This window comes from Sander vitreus, chromosome 9 (assembly GCF_031162955.1).
Source record: "Sander vitreus isolate 19-12246 chromosome 9, sanVit1, whole genome shotgun sequence".
In the NCBI taxonomy this organism is placed as follows: domain Eukaryota; kingdom Metazoa; phylum Chordata; class Actinopteri; order Perciformes; family Percidae; genus Sander; species Sander vitreus.
Genome location: NC_135863.1, coordinates 30479329 through 30498812, shown reverse-complemented (window position 1 = coordinate 30498812; position 19484 = coordinate 30479329). Strand labels below are relative to the sequence as shown.

General features: G+C 43.7%; 2 protein-coding genes across 3 annotated transcripts in view; one reads left to right on the top strand and one right to left on the bottom strand.

Annotated features, from left to right (window-relative positions):
* Positions 1-813: 813 nt before the first annotated feature.
* prkaa2 (protein kinase, AMP-activated, alpha 2 catalytic subunit) overlaps positions 814-19484 on the top strand; it is a 19287-nt gene continuing 616 nt past the window's right edge. The window contains exons 1-10 of the mRNA XM_078259641.1: positions 814-990; positions 2301-2442; positions 4550-4643; positions 7236-7380; positions 8355-8442; positions 11412-11636; positions 12772-12934; positions 13202-13540; positions 14196-14322; positions 15186-19484. The exon at positions 15186-19484 is cut by the window's right edge and continues 616 nt beyond it. Coding sequence (XP_078115767.1) covers positions 891-990; positions 2301-2442; positions 4550-4643; positions 7236-7380; positions 8355-8442; positions 11412-11636; positions 12772-12934; positions 13202-13540; positions 14196-14322; positions 15186-15436 — 1674 coding nt within the window. The 5' untranslated portion in view covers positions 814-890 and the 3' untranslated portion in view covers positions 15437-19484. The remainder of the gene's footprint in view (positions 991-2300; positions 2443-4549; positions 4644-7235; positions 7381-8354; positions 8443-11411; positions 11637-12771; positions 12935-13201; positions 13541-14195; positions 14323-15185) is intronic.
* Positions 19372-19484, bottom strand: part of LOC144523785 (uncharacterized) — a 15965-nt gene continuing 15852 nt past the window's right edge. For both annotated transcript variants that reach the window (XM_078259640.1, XM_078259639.1), the window contains one exon: positions 19372-19484. This exon is cut by the window's right edge and continues 1310 nt beyond it. The gene's annotated coding sequence lies outside the window, so the exon portion shown is untranslated.

The window sequence follows — 19484 nt, the reverse complement described above, 5'->3', positions numbered from 1 at the left end:
TGGGTATCGGGGGTGTAGCTCAAAATTCTGGGCCATTTTCTATGGGCCTCTCTCCCCGCATCCACAGCTATTCATTCTAGCATATTTTTGGGCCCTCCTCACATGAGTGCCCTGGGTATTCAGTCCCCTTTTTCCCCCTAGTCCGACGCCCCTGGTGGGTATACTGTACTGTAAATGTATATGTATGGGCCAGAATGGGACTCTGGGGGGGGGGTGGTGTCTGGGTGTCCTCCCCCACTGAAATTTTGAGCGTCAAAGACTTCATTTCCCGCATTTTGATACACTTTTATGCACCAATTCACAGCTGAAATACCTTTATTTAGCCTATGCAAAGAACAAAATAACACATGACAATTCAAAATATGTCAAAAATATGATGGAAAGTATGTTGTTTTATGTCATTGCGCATTTTTAAGTGGGTATATGGAAATCCTGGAGCTTTCTTAGTGAGTATACTGCGTATACCTGCGTAGACTACACCACTGGTTTTGGGTATCACTCTGGTATAGCAGGGAAACGTTTTTAATTGACAAGGGTGCAAAACTTGACACAACACTGGGTCAGTGGGAGACGCACAGTGCACGTCCCGTACAGAGTCGATGGCAGAGGCCGTTGGGCTCTTGGAGAGATAATCCCGGTTATGCCACACAGCCGGCTACGTATACCATATGGCCCTTCAGAAAAGCAGTTTATTTTTGCTATAGCCTAACAGTGCCTGCCTACCATACATCTGTGACAGTGCGCGTTTAACGGGGTCGAGTCTTCGGTGCTTTTTCCCTTCTCTCGCAGTGACAGAACAAGTCAAGTGCCCCGCCCCTCCGTGCGCTCCATAGGCAGGCAGGCAGCACACCCGCCGCACCGAGCGAGCCCAAACGTCTGTAACGGAGAAGATGGCAGAGCGGCAACAGCAGAAAAACGAAGGCAGGGTAAAAATTGGCCATTATATCCTCGGCGACACGCTCGGAGTGGGAACATTCGGGAAAGTGAAGAGTTAAGTCATATGCTTTTGTGTCATACCTATCTTAATGTGTTTGCCTGTTTCAGTTGGAGTCATATGAAGTAACGTTTAGTCGCCGTGCCTCCCCCCCTCAACTTGACGGTGATAAACTTGCGGTCAGTGCAGTTTGCCGTTTGCGTAGATGGGTGGTTTACCAGCAGCTACAGAAGGGATTTAAAGCGTAAATATGCTACGAGAATCCGCCAGCTTGAAAGTCAAATTCTTTCACCGAAGCCCCCTCTGTAGCTACCGTTATCAGCTATGGCAGGTGAAATTACCTGGCGTAATTACAACAGCTAACGTTATGCACAGTCATATTCACATTATTATCGTATAACGTTAACGTTAAATAGTTTATGTCAGATGTCTTTTCCCCGTCTTGCGGTAAAGGACGTCTGTGAAAAGCTTGACCGAAACCCACCGTGTGGGTTTAACGTTAACTGACAAATGTTTATGAACGGTGTAGCTAACGTTAATCCCATATGTTATCCCATTGTCAGCCAGTGTTAGCCTGTTAAATGCCTAGTAAGTCAGGAATACGTTTTACATGCGTAAAGTTTTACTGGAGGGGGCCTATCACAGGATATTATATCAGTTTTCTTAGCTAGTTTTCGGGCACTCTGCGTGACCTTGTGAGCTTTAAGCCCAGTGCTCACGGTCCGCCAGCCGGTTTCTTGTGTGCGTAGTTTGAGGGATGTATTAGCGTAGCGGGGGTAACCTAACCCACCTCCAGTCATGACTACATTTGTAAGCGGCCGTAAAGTCTGCATGAGGGAAAATCATTTTTTGCATCCTAGCAAGTAGTAAAATCCATGCAAAAATGCAGTCTTAATTCATATTGTTTTAATACCGAATTGAATTAAATGTAGTTAATGACAATGATTTCACTAATGGGAGTGGTTGTTTTAGGGTAATCCCCAGTTCATCCACGATTAGTATTAATGCTTTATAGCTGGTGTTTGTAGTCAAACTGTTGTAGGGGTTGGCAGTTATAATAACAACGTGGCTTCAGAGCCTCAGGCATGCAAATAGCTCCAACGCCCTAAACAAGCAGATAAGGGCTGCAGTAGGGCAAACACTAAAAAAAAGCATAATAATAATAATAATAATAATAATTTACTGTTATGTCGAAGCCTGCTGTGCAACAGATAATACAAATCCAACTTTAACCCATTAGTGCCACTTTCTGCCTCCCTTTGGGCATCCATATATCTTGTTCCTAACTGTCTTGTGTATGAGCCACTATGTGGTTTTACTATCCGTGTATTTTATCTGCTTCATCTCTGTATTCTTTTGTTTTCAGTTGGCGAGCATCAGTTGACAGGCCATAAAGTGGCTGTAAAGATCCTAAACAGACAGAAGATCCGCAGTCTCGATGTTGTTGGGAAGATCAAACGAGAGATCCAGAACCTCAAACTGTTCAGACACCCACATATTATCAAGCTGTAAGTGGAGAAAAGACAACATATTCTTCTATAAGATTTTATGACTCTGTGCTGACACAGAGAGACAAATGGGCTCTTTTAGTTGCTGTTGTAATGTGAGCCTTTTGCTGTTTTGTGTTCCCTCTGTTGTGGCATGCTTTGTGACTTCCTGTTTGTTTACTACAGCTACACTGTACTGAGCATGCCCACAGGGCTCCCAGGAGGTAGAAAACACAAATACACCACTAAACACACACACACACACACACACACACACACACACACACACACACACACACACACACACACACAGATCAGTTTAACTATCCAGTTAAGATGATAGATGCTGCAGTTCCTACATCATGACTAAATTCTCTCTCTCATCCAGGTGTCTTGGCTCCTTCTTTCCCTTCCCTTCTGTGTCCATTGCCTCTTTCTCCTTGTCAGTCCATGTCTCTCGCTGTCTCTCTCAACAATCTGTGTGTTATTTTTAGGTCAGGGTTAGTCCACTGTCATACTGTAAGCTATGGCAGATATGTGAGCTCTTAGGATGTGAGCTTGAGCGCTGTGGACCACTCTGTCACTAACATATACATTAACAAACACTGGCACAAACACAGTCTGCTTGCATGGACACTGCTGGACCGAGCAAAGCAGACTCTGTGCGATATATTGGCCCTGTCTGTAAAACCAGCATGAAATAAAATGAATAAGAAGAAATGTCTTAACATTTCCCTCAAGTGCTTTTACTGTTTAGATTTCCTAGTGTGTGTGTGTGTGTGTGTGTGTGTGTGTGTGTGTGTGTGTGTGTGTGTGTGTGTGAGAGAGAGAAAGTGTGTGTGAAAGAGAAAGAAATTATTTGGTTTGTGTTTATTTCTGTGTTGTGCTACACCTGGCTCTACAGGAATGAAGTAGATTGTGATGAAGTGCCGAATCTCACAAGAGCAACCATTCATGAGATTGGCCCTGCATTTTAATATACCTGACCTTTATAAAACTAATGCCTACGCTCAGCAGCCATACATCACGGCTTTGCCTCATCTTTGTGTGTATTGGTTTGTGCATATTTATTCTGTGCATGTTTTTAAGTAAATACATTTGTTTTAGAGATGAGATAAAAGCCTATTGGTGGGTTTATACTCATATTCAAATTCAGGGATAGGATGTAAAAGAGGCTGAAGTGTTAAAGTGCTCATATTATACTTTTTGGCTATTCCCCTTTCTTTTATTGTGTTATATATCTTCTCTGTGCACGTTATAGGTTTACAAAGTGAAAAAGCCCAAAGTCCACCACAAAGGGACTTACTATCTCCAACAGAAAACACTGTTCACAAACTGCTCCAAACAGCTCTATTGTAGTCCAGCCTTTACTTCAGAGACAAACGTGCGTCACTTTGTAACTAGAGGATGGATAGGTTCGGACAGATATTTAGAAATGATGTTCGGGTTCGGGTCGGGCTCGGTCACATCAGCGCGATAAGGCATTGAACATTTTAAATTTAAAAAAGCTTATTATGTAGGTGCGCGCCTGTGTTAACGTGAGCTTGTTGCCCCGTGTGCGCTGATGCGCTCATCTGTTGACATTTCTGAATGCCTTCCTACAGCTGCTTAATAAAAGCTTTCCACACAAACAAACGTACATGTGTCATTAGAATGAGAAAAAAAATGAGATTTTAACTGTGTCGGGCTCGGGTCGGCCTCGGACATAAATATCTTAATGCCTGTCGGATCCGGGCCGGGCTCGGACAGAAAAATGCGGCCCGATCAGCACTCTATTTGTAACACGTTATAATGCTCACCTAGCTGCTAGCATGGCACTCCCTCATACTCTGCTTCTGACTAGCTAGCAGTACTTACTGAGCATGTGCGACTCCCAACAAAGATGGAACAGAAGTGTGATGCCTCACTCTGTAGCAAAAACAGAGAGCTCAACACACAGGGTGAAAAGAGGAGCTGCAGCAATGTGCAGTATAACAAATATATGGTGTTTTCTGAAAATTAAAACCACATAAACCTATTGTGGTATAACCTCTAAATACAATTATGAACCTGAAAATGAGCATAATATGAGCACTTTAATTAATGTGCAGTACGTTCGTGTCAATACAAACATATGTTTGTGTTTTAGGTACCAGGTGATTAGTACACCCACAGATTTCTTCATGGTCATGGAGTATGTGTCTGGAGGTGAGCTGTTTGACTACATCTGCAAACATGGACGGGTAAGACATTTCATCTATTAGCCCCATAGTCCTTATCCACTAGGTTGTAGTGATCACTGCATCATCAGAAATAGTTCACTGGTGTGGCCGGGTTGGCTCAGTGGGTAAAGCAGGCGCACATATACTGAGAGGTTTATGCCTCGAAACAGAGGTCCAGGGTTTGAATCCGACCTGTGACCATTTCCTGCATGTCTTCTCCCTTTTCTCACCTAGCTGTCCTGTCAAAATTAAAGGTGGAAAAGCCCAAAAAATAATCTTAAAATAAAGAAATAGTTCACTGGTAACCACGGCTCAAATAGGATAATCAGTAATGGCACTGCAAAGCCGTGTCTGAGGTGGTAACAGTGTATGACCACCTTTCTACTAAACACCAAGTAATAACCAAATTTATTATTTTTTAATTGAATACTCGGCAGGTGTGGTGACCAAGTAAGACTGATGTTGGCGTTTCCTTGACTTTAGCGGTCATAAACATACCGTTACATGTTAGGATTTGTATTTCTTATGTTGCTTTACAAATAGTTTCATTTAGGATAGTTGTATGAGCTCATTTTCTTCCTTCATGGCTTTATGAATTTGTTCTTACTATTGTTAATTTTGTCACCTATTTTTAATTTAGTCTTAGTCTTGTGCCAAATGTCCTTGTTAGTTTTCGTCATATTTAGTCATTCACATATCTTTTTTTGTAAGTCAAGTTTTAGTCGACTAAAAGTCTAATAATTTTAGTCTAGTTTTAGTCAAAAGAGAACTCAATATATCAAGCATAAAACGAATGTCGGCGAGATTAAAAAACGGCTTATTTATTGCTAAGGCCATATGGTCAAAATTAAATGATTTATTTATAATGTAATAATAACTTATATGACAATAACTCATTTCACTGGTGAATTGCTGAACGTCCACTAGATAGGAAAAGGGTATTTTACAATAACTTTGAATGCACCACGAGGCTTACCAGTTTCAAGTGAAGTGCGTCCTGTGTTGTTTTTCCAACAACGGCAGGTGGTGATTGCTCCGTCCCGCTGTTGGAATCCTTTACAGTGAAATACAGTCACACTTTACACCGTTTAGCTGTCACCATTTCTACCCTGTTTGATCCAGCCACTAGCTAACACTAGGCTAACGCAACCTGCTGTCAAGTTTAGTGTTAACTAGCGGCACATGCAGCGATGCTTCGGTTGCCCGTGACCATCCATCCATCCATCCATCTTCATCCGCTTATCTGGGGTCGGGTCGCGGGGGTAGCAGCTCCAGCAGGGGACCCCAAACTTCCCTTTCCCGGGCCACATTAACCAGCTCCGACTGGGGGATCCCGAGGCGTTCCTAGGCCAGGTTAGAGATATAATCCCTCCACCTAGTCCTGGGTCTCCCCCGAGGCCTCCTCCCAGCTGGACGTGCCTGGAACACCTCCCTAGGGAGGCGCCCAGGGGGCATCCTTACCAGATGCCCGAACCACCTCAACTGGCTCCTTTCGACGCAAAGGAGCAGCGGCTCTACTCCGAGCTCCTCACGGATAACTGAGCTTCTCACCCTATCTCTAAGGGAGACGCCAGCTACCCTCCTGAGGAAACCCATTTCGGCCGCTTGTACCCTGGATCTTGTTCTTTCGGTCATGACCCAGCCTTCATGACCATAGGTGAGGGTAGGAACAAAAACTGACCGGTAGATTGAGAGCTTTGCCTTCTGGCTCAGCTCTCTTTTCGTCACAACGGTGCGATAAATTGAATGTAATACCGCACCTGCTGTGCCGATTCTCCGACCAATGGTTGCCCGTGACGTGCCTGAATATTCCATCTCATGATGAAAAAGTAGAGACGATAGTAGACGAAAATAGTTTTTATTTTGTGCAAAACATTTAAGTCTCGTCTTTTTTCGTCAACAATAATGCATGTTAATTTAGTCTTAGTCAGCGTTTTTGGACATTGGTGCAGTCGCGTCATCGTCTCGTCTTAGTCGTGGAAAAAAAAGGTCGTTGACGAACATATTTAGTCTCGTCTCGTCTGACGAAATTAACACTAGTTCTTACTCTGTATCAAAACACTGTCTTTATATATATATTATTTACACTGCAATTATACCCCTCAAATATATTTTGCACCAAAATATTTACTTTTTACTCCTTTAACTACTATTGTAAACTTCCAAGTGATATGATATAAAGTGTATGAGTCATAAAAATGTGTTTTGACAACAGTGTTCCCATACACCATCACTGCCCAACCTTTCTGTCAGTGGTAATTTGAATGTTTTCCTCACATTTAAAGTTCACAGGATTTTTTTAGATTTAAACCTTGAGTGAAGCATGGTGTTCCACACAAACACACACACACACATGTTCAAGACAGATACTGACAGCTACAAAGAGACGACTCGTTCTGGGGACTCTCTTTATTTTGACTGTAATCAAAATAATCCTACTTGAACTTTAACTGGGCCCTGAGCCATAGCAACCTCAAGACCAACCCTGAACATGATACATTTGCTCTAAACAAGACACCACATTATCCACCGTTCTTTCCACACAATCAGAGAAATACTAATAAAGTACAGCCACTGTCCAAATCATGTCCATTTATGTCGTATGTCTTTCAGGTGGAAGACACAGAAGCTCGCCGTCTTTTCCAGCAGATTATTTCAGCTGTGGACTACTGCCACAGGCACATGGTGGTCCACAGAGACCTCAAACCTGAGAACGTCCTGCTGGATGCCAGCAAGAACGCCAAGATAGCCGACTTCGGTAGGATCCCCAGATAACAGAGTTACACTTAGAGTTACACTTAGAGGGCAAGACAGAAGGATTGGCTTGGCAGAAGCACTGTTAGGGAACATAAGAAGAGAGACATTATAACAGAATATGTTCTTGGGTTGGGGCGGGGGGAGTAAGAAGGACAAAGAGGCAGAGTTTGTGGCGGAGCTGAGTGGAATTACCAAGTAATTGTTCAGTTTGATTAGAGGCAAGTGAACATTTGTTGCAGAGTTACAGGACAAAGCGTAATTATGCACTTGTAGAAAAGTGTGAAATCACCATCATGCACCTGTTCCTAACCTCATTATTAAATGGAAATTAATTTCTCACTGAGCTCAGTTTCTAATCGGTTGGGGCATAATTGTTCTAGCTGATGGTTTAAGAGATTGCGCCTTATGCAATACGACCATGAAAGAGAGAAACATTTCCACAAACACAGGAAGCCCCTTGTGCACCGCAGGGTGGGCGAGGTGGGGGGAGAGGTCCCCTAGCAACCACAGGGTCTCATATCTTGTCTGGCAGAAGGCCTTGAGGCCCAGTGTCATCTGATAGGGAAGGGTTCGTGGGGGCGCAGCAGGAGAAGTGTTTTGGCTGAGAGCAACAGACACTGGTGAGCAGTGAGAGGAAGTGCTAAAGGAACAGGGATAAAAGATGAAGGGAAGGTCAGCACATCGCAGAGCGTCTGGTGTTTAGCGTTTGGCCGAGGCCCTGGCAGGCAGAGAGAGAGGCTCATCCAATTAGATGAGCTTTGTGTTTAGAGCTTAGAATCTTGGCGGGTAAAGGAGGATAAAGCTATCAGCGGTGTCCCCAGTGTATTGCTCTCACCCTCCCTGTGTCCCGGCCGTGTTCAATTTAACCAAAGAATCAATAGCAATAATATGACCATAGAGCATTGTTTCATTAGTCTGCGTTACTGTCCCAGTTAAGACTGAAGGGTGGTTATATGTCTTGTGTTTGGCCTACAGGTCTGTCAAACATGATGTCAGATGGAGAGTTTCTACGGACGAGCTGTGGCTCACCCAACTATGCTGCTCCAGAGGTCATCTCAGGAAGGTGTGTTTGTGTGTGTGTGTGTGTGTGTGTGTGTGTGTGTTCTTGTTTAACTATATTTTTGGGGTCCAAAAACCGGGAATACAGTATACTTATGGGGTCCCGACAGCTTTGTGGAAAATGCTGGACCCCACAAGTTTAAAGGGCTGTTTGAAGGTTAAGACTTGGTTTTAGGTTTAGGGTTAGAATTAGGTTAGGGTGAGGGTAAGGGTTAAGGTTAGGGTAAGGGGCTAGGGAATGCATTATGTCAATGGTGGGTCCCCACAAAGATAGTGCCACAAACCTGTGTCTGTGTGTGTGTGTGTGTGTGTGTGTGTGTGTGTGTGTGTGTGTGTGTGTGTGTGTGTGTGTGTGTGTGTGTGTGTTTGTGTGTGTGTTTGTGTGTGTGTGTGTGTGTGTGTGTGTGTGTGTATGTGTGTGTGTGTGTGAGATCAAGGCTGCAATGATAATAAAAATGATTTATGTCTAGAGGACCATTATTTAATCGCCATTATTTGTATGGCTTTAGGAACAAAATAGTTTTGGACTTGACTATTGGACTTGACACTGACGGAAACCCAACCTGACAGAAAACAAACTTTGCTTTTTTTAAGCCGCGAGTATCGATACATAAGTCCCATTCAAATCCCCTGTGTTTACCCCCGTTCGCGTTGCAGGGCATTCCGGGCTCACCCGGAAATGGCGAGCGGATGAGCCTCTCAAAATCTGTTAAACTAACCTTTTCGATCTGAAATGAAGACAGATTCAGCAACTGCACGGCCTATTTCTCGCTTAAAATGTTTTCAGAAACACGTTTCGGTGAACTATCTTCATAAAATATGAGATCGTATTCTGAACAAGCCGCCATGGCAGTCTGTCTTTGAATTTCCGGAGAAAAAAGAACCACGTGACGCGTTTGTCCAATCAGCTGCCGGTTTTCATTTTCTGGGAAACAATCAGACTGTTAATGGAAACAATACAGAGCAGCACCGCCTGCAGCTATGGAGACGTATTACGTTTCGCGCACGCGCAGAGCGTACGCTCAAGTCTGTTTCTCTTCTGTGTGTTCTGAGGAGAAGCCATGATACTATGTTTACTTACCTGGTGGCTAGACTGGCTACCTCATATGTGCAGTGTCAAGCTAAAAAAGCTGTCAAAGAAACTGTTCCACTTGCTGCACTTTTTAACTCTCCATTGTTAATTGCAATACTGCACTTTATTTACTTTTCAAAGGCTTGTAAGCTTTCAATAAATGGAACTAATTTTCAACACATCTTTGATTCATTTTGTCCAGCATTTGCAAGCTGTAGACTCTCTGTCCAGTCAGAGACATATTTTGTTCATCTTGTGCGTGTTCCAAGTAAATGGAACACTCACAAGATGTCACCAAAATCACTGTGTCAAGTGTATCGAATTATATTGAATCGTATCGTTGGCTAAATATCGTGATATGTATCGTATCGTGAGCTGAATATCGTGTATCGTATCGTATCGTGAGATTAGTGTATCGCTACAGCCCTACTCTAGAGCAGTGTTTCTCAAATGGGGTTACGTGTACCCCTAGGGGTACTTTGGAGTACTGCAGGGGGTACATGAAAAAAATGCTAATTTAAAGTGATGGATTCTAAACATTTGAAATGTAGCATTTAAATGTTTTTGTTTAAAAAAAAGGCTGTTGTTTAGTGAATCTATCACTGCCGGCGCTGTATTCTACCTCTTTATATTGACTTATTTTTCTACCAAAAATGTTTTTTCACTGTTCAGGGGGTACTTGGCTTAAAAAAGCAATTCAAAGGGGGTACAATATTGAAAAAAGTTTGAGAAACACTGCTCTAGAGGTTTCTTGTAAACAAAGAAAAGCTATGTTTACGTCACTATTACTCACTGAAACGCACTGCGTGTATGCTCGAGGTCTAAAAAAACCTGTTGAATGCATTTGCTTCTTCATAAAATAGGGCTTGACGACATGGTCAAAACCTTCGATCCCCAATGTAGGTCATTTCACATCTCAATAACGATAAATATCACAATATAATAAATGTACATGAAATGCATTACTAGCTTGAAGTCGTCTTCACTGCCTTTGGTCGCGCATTGCTGCGTTTCTTAGCGCATTACCTACCACCTGTTAAAGCTTAGATCGGGCCCAAAAAATCAAGCCCAACCCTACCCAAACCCGTGCACGTTGTGTCCGAGCCCGGCCCGACACGACACATTAACTGGAATTATGAGCCCGAGCCCGATCTAAACCAGACAATTTTTTAATACGTGGGCCGTTCTCAACTACAATTCAGAGTTGTTTGAACTACAGAAATCTGTTTAGAATGATCTTAATGAATAATGCAACAAGGACGAAGCATGTAAACTGCCTTGTTTGTTTAATCAGAATGGAACGGATCGCAAATGGATCCGAATGAAGAAACTTAAAAAAAAAAAAACCTCGACCCATAGCTCCCTCAGACGAATAGTGTAACAGATCAAGGCAGCAACATTATCAAAGCCCTGGAACCATATAGGAGACTTTCTTGTCTCGATCACCTAATTAATACTGTCCTTCGCCACGGTCTGCATGCCGACGCACTGGCCGACAACGCGGCGGATATAGGAGAGACCAAATCTGCTGCTAAAGGACTCGTGAGATATCTGAAACAATCTGGCCTGGTTGCGCAAAAAGACAGTGCTACAGATGGGGGAGACACGATTTAGCACAGTTTCCCTCACACTCAAGTCAGTGCAGGACATACACCCAGAGCTACGGGAGAAGCTGGAGAGGCATAGCTTGCTCCCCACCGAATAAGGCAAATATAGTAATGATTAAAAAAAACACATATGCTTGATCAAGGGCCCGGCCTCATAAAAGCCATAAATACAACTTAAACAAAGTTTGTCTTTAAAGCTATACAAAGTGCTTCCTGGTTTTCTGGTGGATCTACAAGAGTGACACATTGTACGTGGATCTTTTTGTCTGTCACATCTTCTGATCACTCGGTCAGGCTCTATGCAGGCCCAGAGGTGGACATCTGGAGCTGTGGCGTGATCCTGTACGCCCTGCTGTGCGGCACTCTGCCCTTTGATGACGAGCACGTCCCCACGCTGTTTAAGAAGATCAGAGGAGGCGTCTTCTACATGCCAGAGTACCTGCCTCGCTCGGTGGCCTCGCTGCTCATGCTAATGCTGCAGGTGGACCCTCTGAAGAGAGCCACCATCAAAGACATCAGGTGCCCCCGAACATCTCCTGACTTTTTTTTAACTCTTTTCATTCTTTTTTTCCAGTTGATTTTTTGCCATGGTCACACATGATAAATCATTGTGAAATGTTGCATTGACTTAAAGTATGTTCAGTAGTGTGTCCCCTCCTGTGTCCACACTGGAACACTTTTTGACATGTTCTATCATAATATCTGTTTAAATACTAATATAAATGATCTTGTAATGTTTTCAGTGAATTGAATAGTGTCAAACTAAAGTATAACTTCTTACCTTTCTAGCAGTTTATTGTTTTAACTATTTACTTTAGCGTTGTTTTTACAAGAGTCGGCAACAGGAAGCTAACACCTGTGAATTGGCCGTGCGCTACCCTTGGCCATACTAGACATGCCCTCTCTCCCGGACCCCTCCCGGTTTGATATTTCTCCCAGGAAACTCCCGGAATTTGCATGGCCCAAACTCCTTTATAAATAATCGGACCAATATGTTTGTCTAATGTTGACCAGTTGCCAGATCTTGTATGAAACGCATCCTATTCACACAATCCACACACCATATATATGATTTTCAACCCGTTTGTCACCTCAACCTGGCAACCTATAACCCAGTTGCGCCGTTGATCTCTGCGCAAGCTTCGTGGAAAGTTCAAACCCGAAAGCGAGCCGATAGAAATGGCAGGTGAAGGCGGTGTTCCCGCAAAGAAATCGAAATATAGCTGTAAATTTCAACAGCGTTGGGCGCAACAATTTACATGCATCTTACCGAGTCATATCGACAACCTCCAAGCTTTTTGTAAGGTGTGACGCATTCATTTTAATGTAGTGCACGGCGGGAAAAATGACATAACCCAGCACATTAAAACACAGCAGGTCTTACAGTACACTGTAAGCGCCGCCTTGCCCCCGCACAAATCTCCCAGATTTTGAAAACCAAATGTTGGCAGGTATGCTTTAAAGGGCCCCCATCTGAAGTGTCATTACACAAACACACTTCATGTTTGACTTCATGCAAGTTTACATCACATACTCATCACATACACATCACATGCTGTGACATTTTCAGATAAATCACCGACCTATATTACTATGAGGTTTGGTTTTATAGTTAAGAGTTTGAACTTCGACTGATTATTCTCTCCTCTGTCAGGGAAGATGAGTGGTTTAAGCAGGACCTGCCAGGCTACCTGTTCCCTGAGGACCCGTCCTACGATGCTTCAGTCCTGGACGAGGAGGCCGTCAGGGAAGTGTGTGAGAAGTTTGAGTGCACTGAGTCGGAGGTTGTGTCCAGCCTTTACAGCGGGGATCCACAGGTACACATTCACAGTTTCTTAAAGAATGAATGAGTATTTTCTCTGTTTAATAAACTGTGACTGTTGTAACATTAAAGTCATACCCCACAAGATTACGTTACAAGACGAGTGACTTTGATGAAGGTTCTGTAGTTGCCGCTAGCCTTTCCGCTCTGCTTTTGTGGCTGTTTTCGATCAAGTTGTTGTTGGTTTCAATAATCTGAATGTCGGCCCTTAGCTTAGTCCTTAATCTTCAGTTGACTTTCCATCGTCCCTCTGTCCATGCAGGATCAGCTGGCAGTAGCCTATCACCTCATAATAGACAACCGGCGCATCATGACCCAGGCCAGCGAGTTCTATCTGGCCTCCAGTCCTCCCCAGGGCTCCTTCATAGAAGAGGGCATGCCGCTGCCCCCCGGGGTTAAACCCCACCCAGAGAGGATGCCTCTGCTCCTGGCTGACAGCCCCAAGTCTCGTTGTCCTCTGGATGCTCTCAACACCACCCGGCCCAAACCGCTGGCAGTGAAGAAGGCCAAATGGCACCTGGGTATCAGGAGTCAGAGCAGACCCTATGACATCATGGCTGAAGTGTACAGGGCTATGAGACAACTTAGCTTTGACTGGAAGGTAATAGGACACGTCTTACCCTTAATTTCCACTGTATTGCGTTCCGGCTGCGCCGCGGTTTTGCTCCGTCCTCCGCCACGCGCCATACCACAACGGGAGCGTCTCAGAAACGGAGCGTCTTGTCTACCCAGCTCCCAGATTTTATTGTCTCAAGTACTTGAAAGAACAATCGAGTGTTTCACTCCCAAGCACTCCTGCAATTAATCTCAATGCCTTCTCTTTTCTGGCGTTGTCCTTATAAAAAAGATCTGTGATGTCTTGTTGTGTTTTTCCACCTCCAAGATGAATCTGTCGTCGTCCGTGGTGTTATAGAGAAGACATATACGATATTGGGGGGGGGGGGGGGGGGGGAACTCGGCTCTCGCTGTTTCACTTCCTGCCCGGCTGTTGGAAAGCCCTGCGGCTCGTGTGAAAATAGACCTGGCGCGTATCTTTAGCGGAACGGAGAGCCGCGTCACGCACGCTTCTTTTATATATATTTATATATATATATACATATATTGCTGGTGGAATATCAAGCATTGACTTGAATGGCCGCGATTGCTCGCGGGGGGCTGCGACGCCTCCGGAACGCAGCGCAGACACGCCGGGTGGAGAATAGGGGTTACACATAGGTCTACATACGAACTAGATTGTCTGTTATTTTGCGTTGTAGGTGGTGAACCCGTATCACCTGCGAGTGCGGAGGAAGAATCCGGTGACGGGAACCTTGGTGAAAATGAGCCTGCAGCTGTACCAGGTGGACAGCAGATCCTACCTCCTCGACTTCAAGAGCATCGATGGTTAGTGACGGACAAACACTGATTACACAACATTTCTAACAATGCAAAGCACATTTCTATCATAAAAAAGTATTTGTTTCATTTTTGTTTCTGTTGATGTACATGGCTCTATGTTAGTGTAGGTGTGAAGTTGGTGATAGCGCTAATGCATTTGCAATGCCAGTACTCTAAGTAATTTATATTAACCTAACAGTAGTTTGTTGGAATTCATACTGAATTCAGTCATTTTATTTATTAAAGCTATAGTGCGTGACTATTTCCTGTGCGGAAGCACGGACGGGAGGGGACGGGATGAGGAGGAGGGAGGGACGAGCTAGCCTCGTTTTGTTTGAAAATACTTCACCCAACATCGCTCAGAGCACCTTTAATGAACGTCCGTTACATTTAAGCCAACGCCAAATGAGTTGCTACAAAGCTAATTAAGACTATCAGCTCCACACAACTCCCTCTGTATTTCTCAGCATGACTATGTTTACAAAATGGTGTCGTCCGGCGACATTTGTGCGCAGAAGTGAAGATAATGACCTGTCATGTTTTTTTAATCCTCCGTGTTCTCCTCGGTTACAAGCAACTGCGTGGAGGAGGGGTGGGGGCGGTGGGCCATCACTGAAGGCTTGTGTCATGTGGATGCAACAACAATTGTCATTACTTAGAATTCCTAATGGGGGCGACAGAAACTATGCACTTTAGCTTTAATGCACATGCAAAATAAAAATTCAAAAGACAAAATAAAAAGACTTTACTTTGGTGGTGGCGAAAATCTTATATAATTATAGAAAAACTATATAAAACACATTAATGTCATGAACTACTCCTCTGTTGAATGCTGACGCTACATTCCTCTGCTCGTGTGACCCCCACAGATGACATCATGGAGGCGGTGGGCTTTAAGTCGGGGTCGTCCACTCCCCAGCGGTCGGGCTCCACAGCCGGTCTCCACAGACCCAGACTGAGCATCGACTCGGCCAGCCCGGCGTTTGATCTGCCCCAGCTCAGCTCCTCCCTCCCGGGGTCCCTGTCCGGTAGCTCCCCTCTACTCTCCCCCCGCCAGGGATCACACACCATGGACTTCTTCGAAATGTGCGCCAGTCTGATCACCACACTGGCGCGCTGAGACCCGTCCACTCCTGACCTCGCTGTAACCTGGATGTCAGTGGGGTTTCTAGGCAAATTGCTGATCTGGGATGTAGGGAGTGTAGATGTCTGGCGAGACTTCCTCTCTCTGTCTCCTCTCCATCTCTGTTCCAGTTGTATTGGACTGTAAGGCTGGCGACAGACTGGGTGCGTGGCGTGAGCGTGGTGTTTCTGCTGGGACAGGTGCAATATTAGAAAATCGATTTTATTTTTTTTTATTACATTTATATCTGCATTTATGTCAAAATCTAGAGACTTTCAAACATCAACATGTCATTTATTAATATGTATCCATGTCAAAATGACATATAAACATATTTTTGTATTCTGTTTTGAATGGAAACGCTTCCAACACGCTTGAGTGTCGTGTGAAAAATAGGCGTCGGTCCTATTTCTAGCATGCACGCGTTTTTGGCGCGGCTCGAGCCGCACCTGAGACGTGCGTGTCACACAGGCAGTTTGCAAGCTCTAACCTGTAACCATGGGAGCCGAAATAAAACGGACACGCCACGCAGCTGACACGCTCACGCCACGCAGCTGACACGCTCACGCCACGCAGCTGACACGCTCACGCCACGCCGCCAGTCTGTCGCCGGCCTAAGGCTGAAAAGCTCACTGTCACCTCAGATTAAGGAGACATAGAGAGGAATCCTGTTTTGTTTTGTTTAGAAAGTCAGATTTATAGCTTTTTTCTTTTATTTTTTTTAAAACAGTCTTTGGGTCAGAATTTGGAGTTTAAACTGATCCTGGGACTGGATTCTGTGAACTGGGAAAGGCCAGCAAAATGAGCGGCAGCAGGTCACAGCTCTCAGTCACTCCTCCCACAAATATCTTCAGTCAATTATCAACTGCTGAAATGTCAGTCAGTTAACACTTAATGATGGGAAATCCTGCTGAGTTTGCCCCAGACGCTGATCGGAGGTCAGTTTTGCTTCTTGTCTTATATTTTCAACAAGGCGCTTAAAAATGACATTAAATCTGTGTTCTGAGCGATCCAATTTAATTTCAGGTTTTATATGATATGGTTTGTAAAGAAACAGCTTTTGTTATCCATGTATATTATATTTTTACTACAATCATATTGCGTAGCTGAAAAGGTTGACTAAGGTATACCAAATAACACTGTATGCACCATAGAAGGTGATTATTATTTAGATATCAGAGCCATATTTATTTTTGAGAGATTGTTTTTTAGGCACTGTAGTTGTATTATTTAAGCACTGCATCGACGTAGAGTTTGATCCTGATTTTGAATAGATTGTAGAAGATGAATGAACCCAGAGAGGCAGTATGATCATAATACTCTGCATTGTTCTGCATTTAAAGCACAGATAAACAACGTCTCACAGGAGTTTTTTCCGCCTTGATGCATTTCAAAGATGCTGTGCATACCGTACATATATATGCCATTTCTTTCCCCACACAACCAGCATTTAATACATTCAATAACTGTCAGAAATATGCAACACACACTCCAGACTTAGTTAAGTTAAGCAACTGCTAAAATGCTGCTCGCTCATGCATGTACAGAATGTAATTTAAAGGCAAGCAGGCCCGTGATATCAGGAGGACAGATGTGGCAGTCACATATGCAGTAAGCTGAAAAAGACAGAAGCCCTGTGCTGTTTGTAATGGAGAGCGCAGGGATTTTTTAGTGCTGCTTGTTAGTGCTAACGTTTTTTTTTGTTGCCTTAAGCCTTTAGAAATGAGAAAAATGTCCGTCAGAAATTAGAGATGTGAGGTCTTGAGTTTGATTCTCTCTGAGCAAATGTCAGTATTTACTTGATAAATTACTTCAACAGTCAATCAATTTTCTAAATTGCTACTAATCATATTAGCAGTAATAAACTTAACCAGCCCTGCTGTGTGCCTGTGTGTGAATAGATAATGCGGTGATGATGATAATTGATAAAAGAGGAAGATGACTAAATCCATGTGAGACGGTGTGTATCTCTGCTGCAGGACGGTATAAGCCACAGAAACCTTTCTCCAGTTGCCTTAAAGAATGCAACCCAGTCATTCTGTGCATACGTTTATAGAGGGTGCGTGCATGAGCCGGTGTGTGTGTGTGTAGTGATCAGCTGGGTAGAGTGTCACAAAAATGTTTTTACTGACTGACTCTTTACAGGGGTTGGTAGAAAAGTGAGAAAACATGATGGTGTTTTGGAGCGGTTGTGTGTGTGTGTGTGTGTGTGTGTGTGTGTGTGTGTTTCGTCTGTTGTCGTCTGTTCAGTCTGCACTTGCGTTGTCATTTGCAGATTTACCGTTTTCTCGCACTGTGGATACACTAGCTTTACTGTTCCCGTTGTTTCTGCTCCTACGTTTTTGATGATTGTCACAGTGTTATTACTTTTTATAAATATTCTGCATTGTCTCGTCAGATCATACCTTAGCGGCGTTGTGTATCACTGTTGTCATGCAATATTTTTTCCGATTGTATGTTAAGTGAAAGCTGGTGCTGCTTAGATGAATCCTCCTGTGTGTTTTTGTCTGGGTTTGTTGGAGAGCACTGGTCCGTTGCCTTTCTATTCTTCTCATTAAACACAGCAGTTGGAGGAGAAGTACGTACTCTACTTTAGACTGGCGTCACAAACAAAAATGGCCAATATTTAACATATTGAATATTGTATTTATTCCATTTTATTGATCAGTTGTTTTCACAGGTTTGGGGCAAGTGATTGGTAGAAGGATGAGGAGGCGGGAATTCGTGATAAAACTGTCGTGAAAAGTGACATGAAATCTAAAAAAAAAAAAAAAACAAGTAATGGGCGCCTGGGTAGCACACCTGGTAGAGCGCGTGCCCATATATAGAGGTTCACTCCCCGACGCAGCAGGCCCGGGTTTGGCTCCAACCTGCGGCCCTTTGCTGCATGTCATTCACCCCTCTCTCTCCCCTTTCATGTCTTCAGCTGTCCTGTCAAAATAAAGGCCTAAAGTGGCCAAAAAGTAATCTTTAACAAAAAAAAGCGAGTAAGGAGAGAGATAACATTTCAGAATAATGGGGAGAATTTGGTCATGTTGGAGGTTCACACACATCGGTCTAGACTACAATTCTTCAACTAGTTAGTGTTAACTGAGTGCATCGAGTCTGAAATGACATTATTTTCCTTACGAGAGCATTGTGAAGGCTTTTGGTTGAAACATTCTTTGTTACTCTGCTGAAAACCCTTTATACATGTATTCCGTTTCCTGTGCAGTGTGACGTCGCATACGCCACTGAATATACTCAGACGACAGGGAGAAAGTGCTCCCTGCTGCAGAACACATGCCACTGCACACAGCTACAGTATGTTCTCAGTCAAACCTCTATATTATAACCTATTGCTGTGTCTGAAATGACTTGTCCTCTGCATACTGAGCTAATTTGGTCACATCAGGATCACATCTGGCCCATTATGCATCCATTCCTGATTCTGCTGCTCGTGACAACCGCATAAAAAAATATTGATCAACGAAGTGCACTTTTTTGGAGAGGTCATGGGTCGTATTTAAAAACTCTTGATATAACCAGTATTTACTGTCAGATGTAGTACTGTACCATTACAACTGTACTCCAATCTCCAAAAAACTCCAATCTGTGTTCAGGGTTGGGAAACACATGCCGGAGGGGGGGGGTCGAATCAAATACCGTGTTGTACCAAAGCGAGTATCTCAACAGCAAGGCTGTGCTCTCGGTTTCTCTGTGTTGGGGTTCTTGTGATTACTGTAACCTTAAATACCCCAGTGTGTGTGTGTGTGTGTGTGTGTGTGTGTGTGTGTGTGTGTGTGTGTGTGTGTGTGTGTGTGTGTGTGTGTGTGTGTGTGTGTGTGTGCGTGCGTGCGTGTGTGTGTGTGTGTCAAGGTGTGTTTTAACTGTCTCTCCCTGTCTCTGTCTGATTGGGGTTTTGGAATTCTCTCGTTATGCACTGCATGATATTGCTGTTATGATTTGCACTTTAATGAGTATTTATTGAAAAACAATAAACAAAACATAAAAAAAGGAAACTGTTTTTTTTGTCCTAAAGGTTTTGTCAATGCACACACAGACA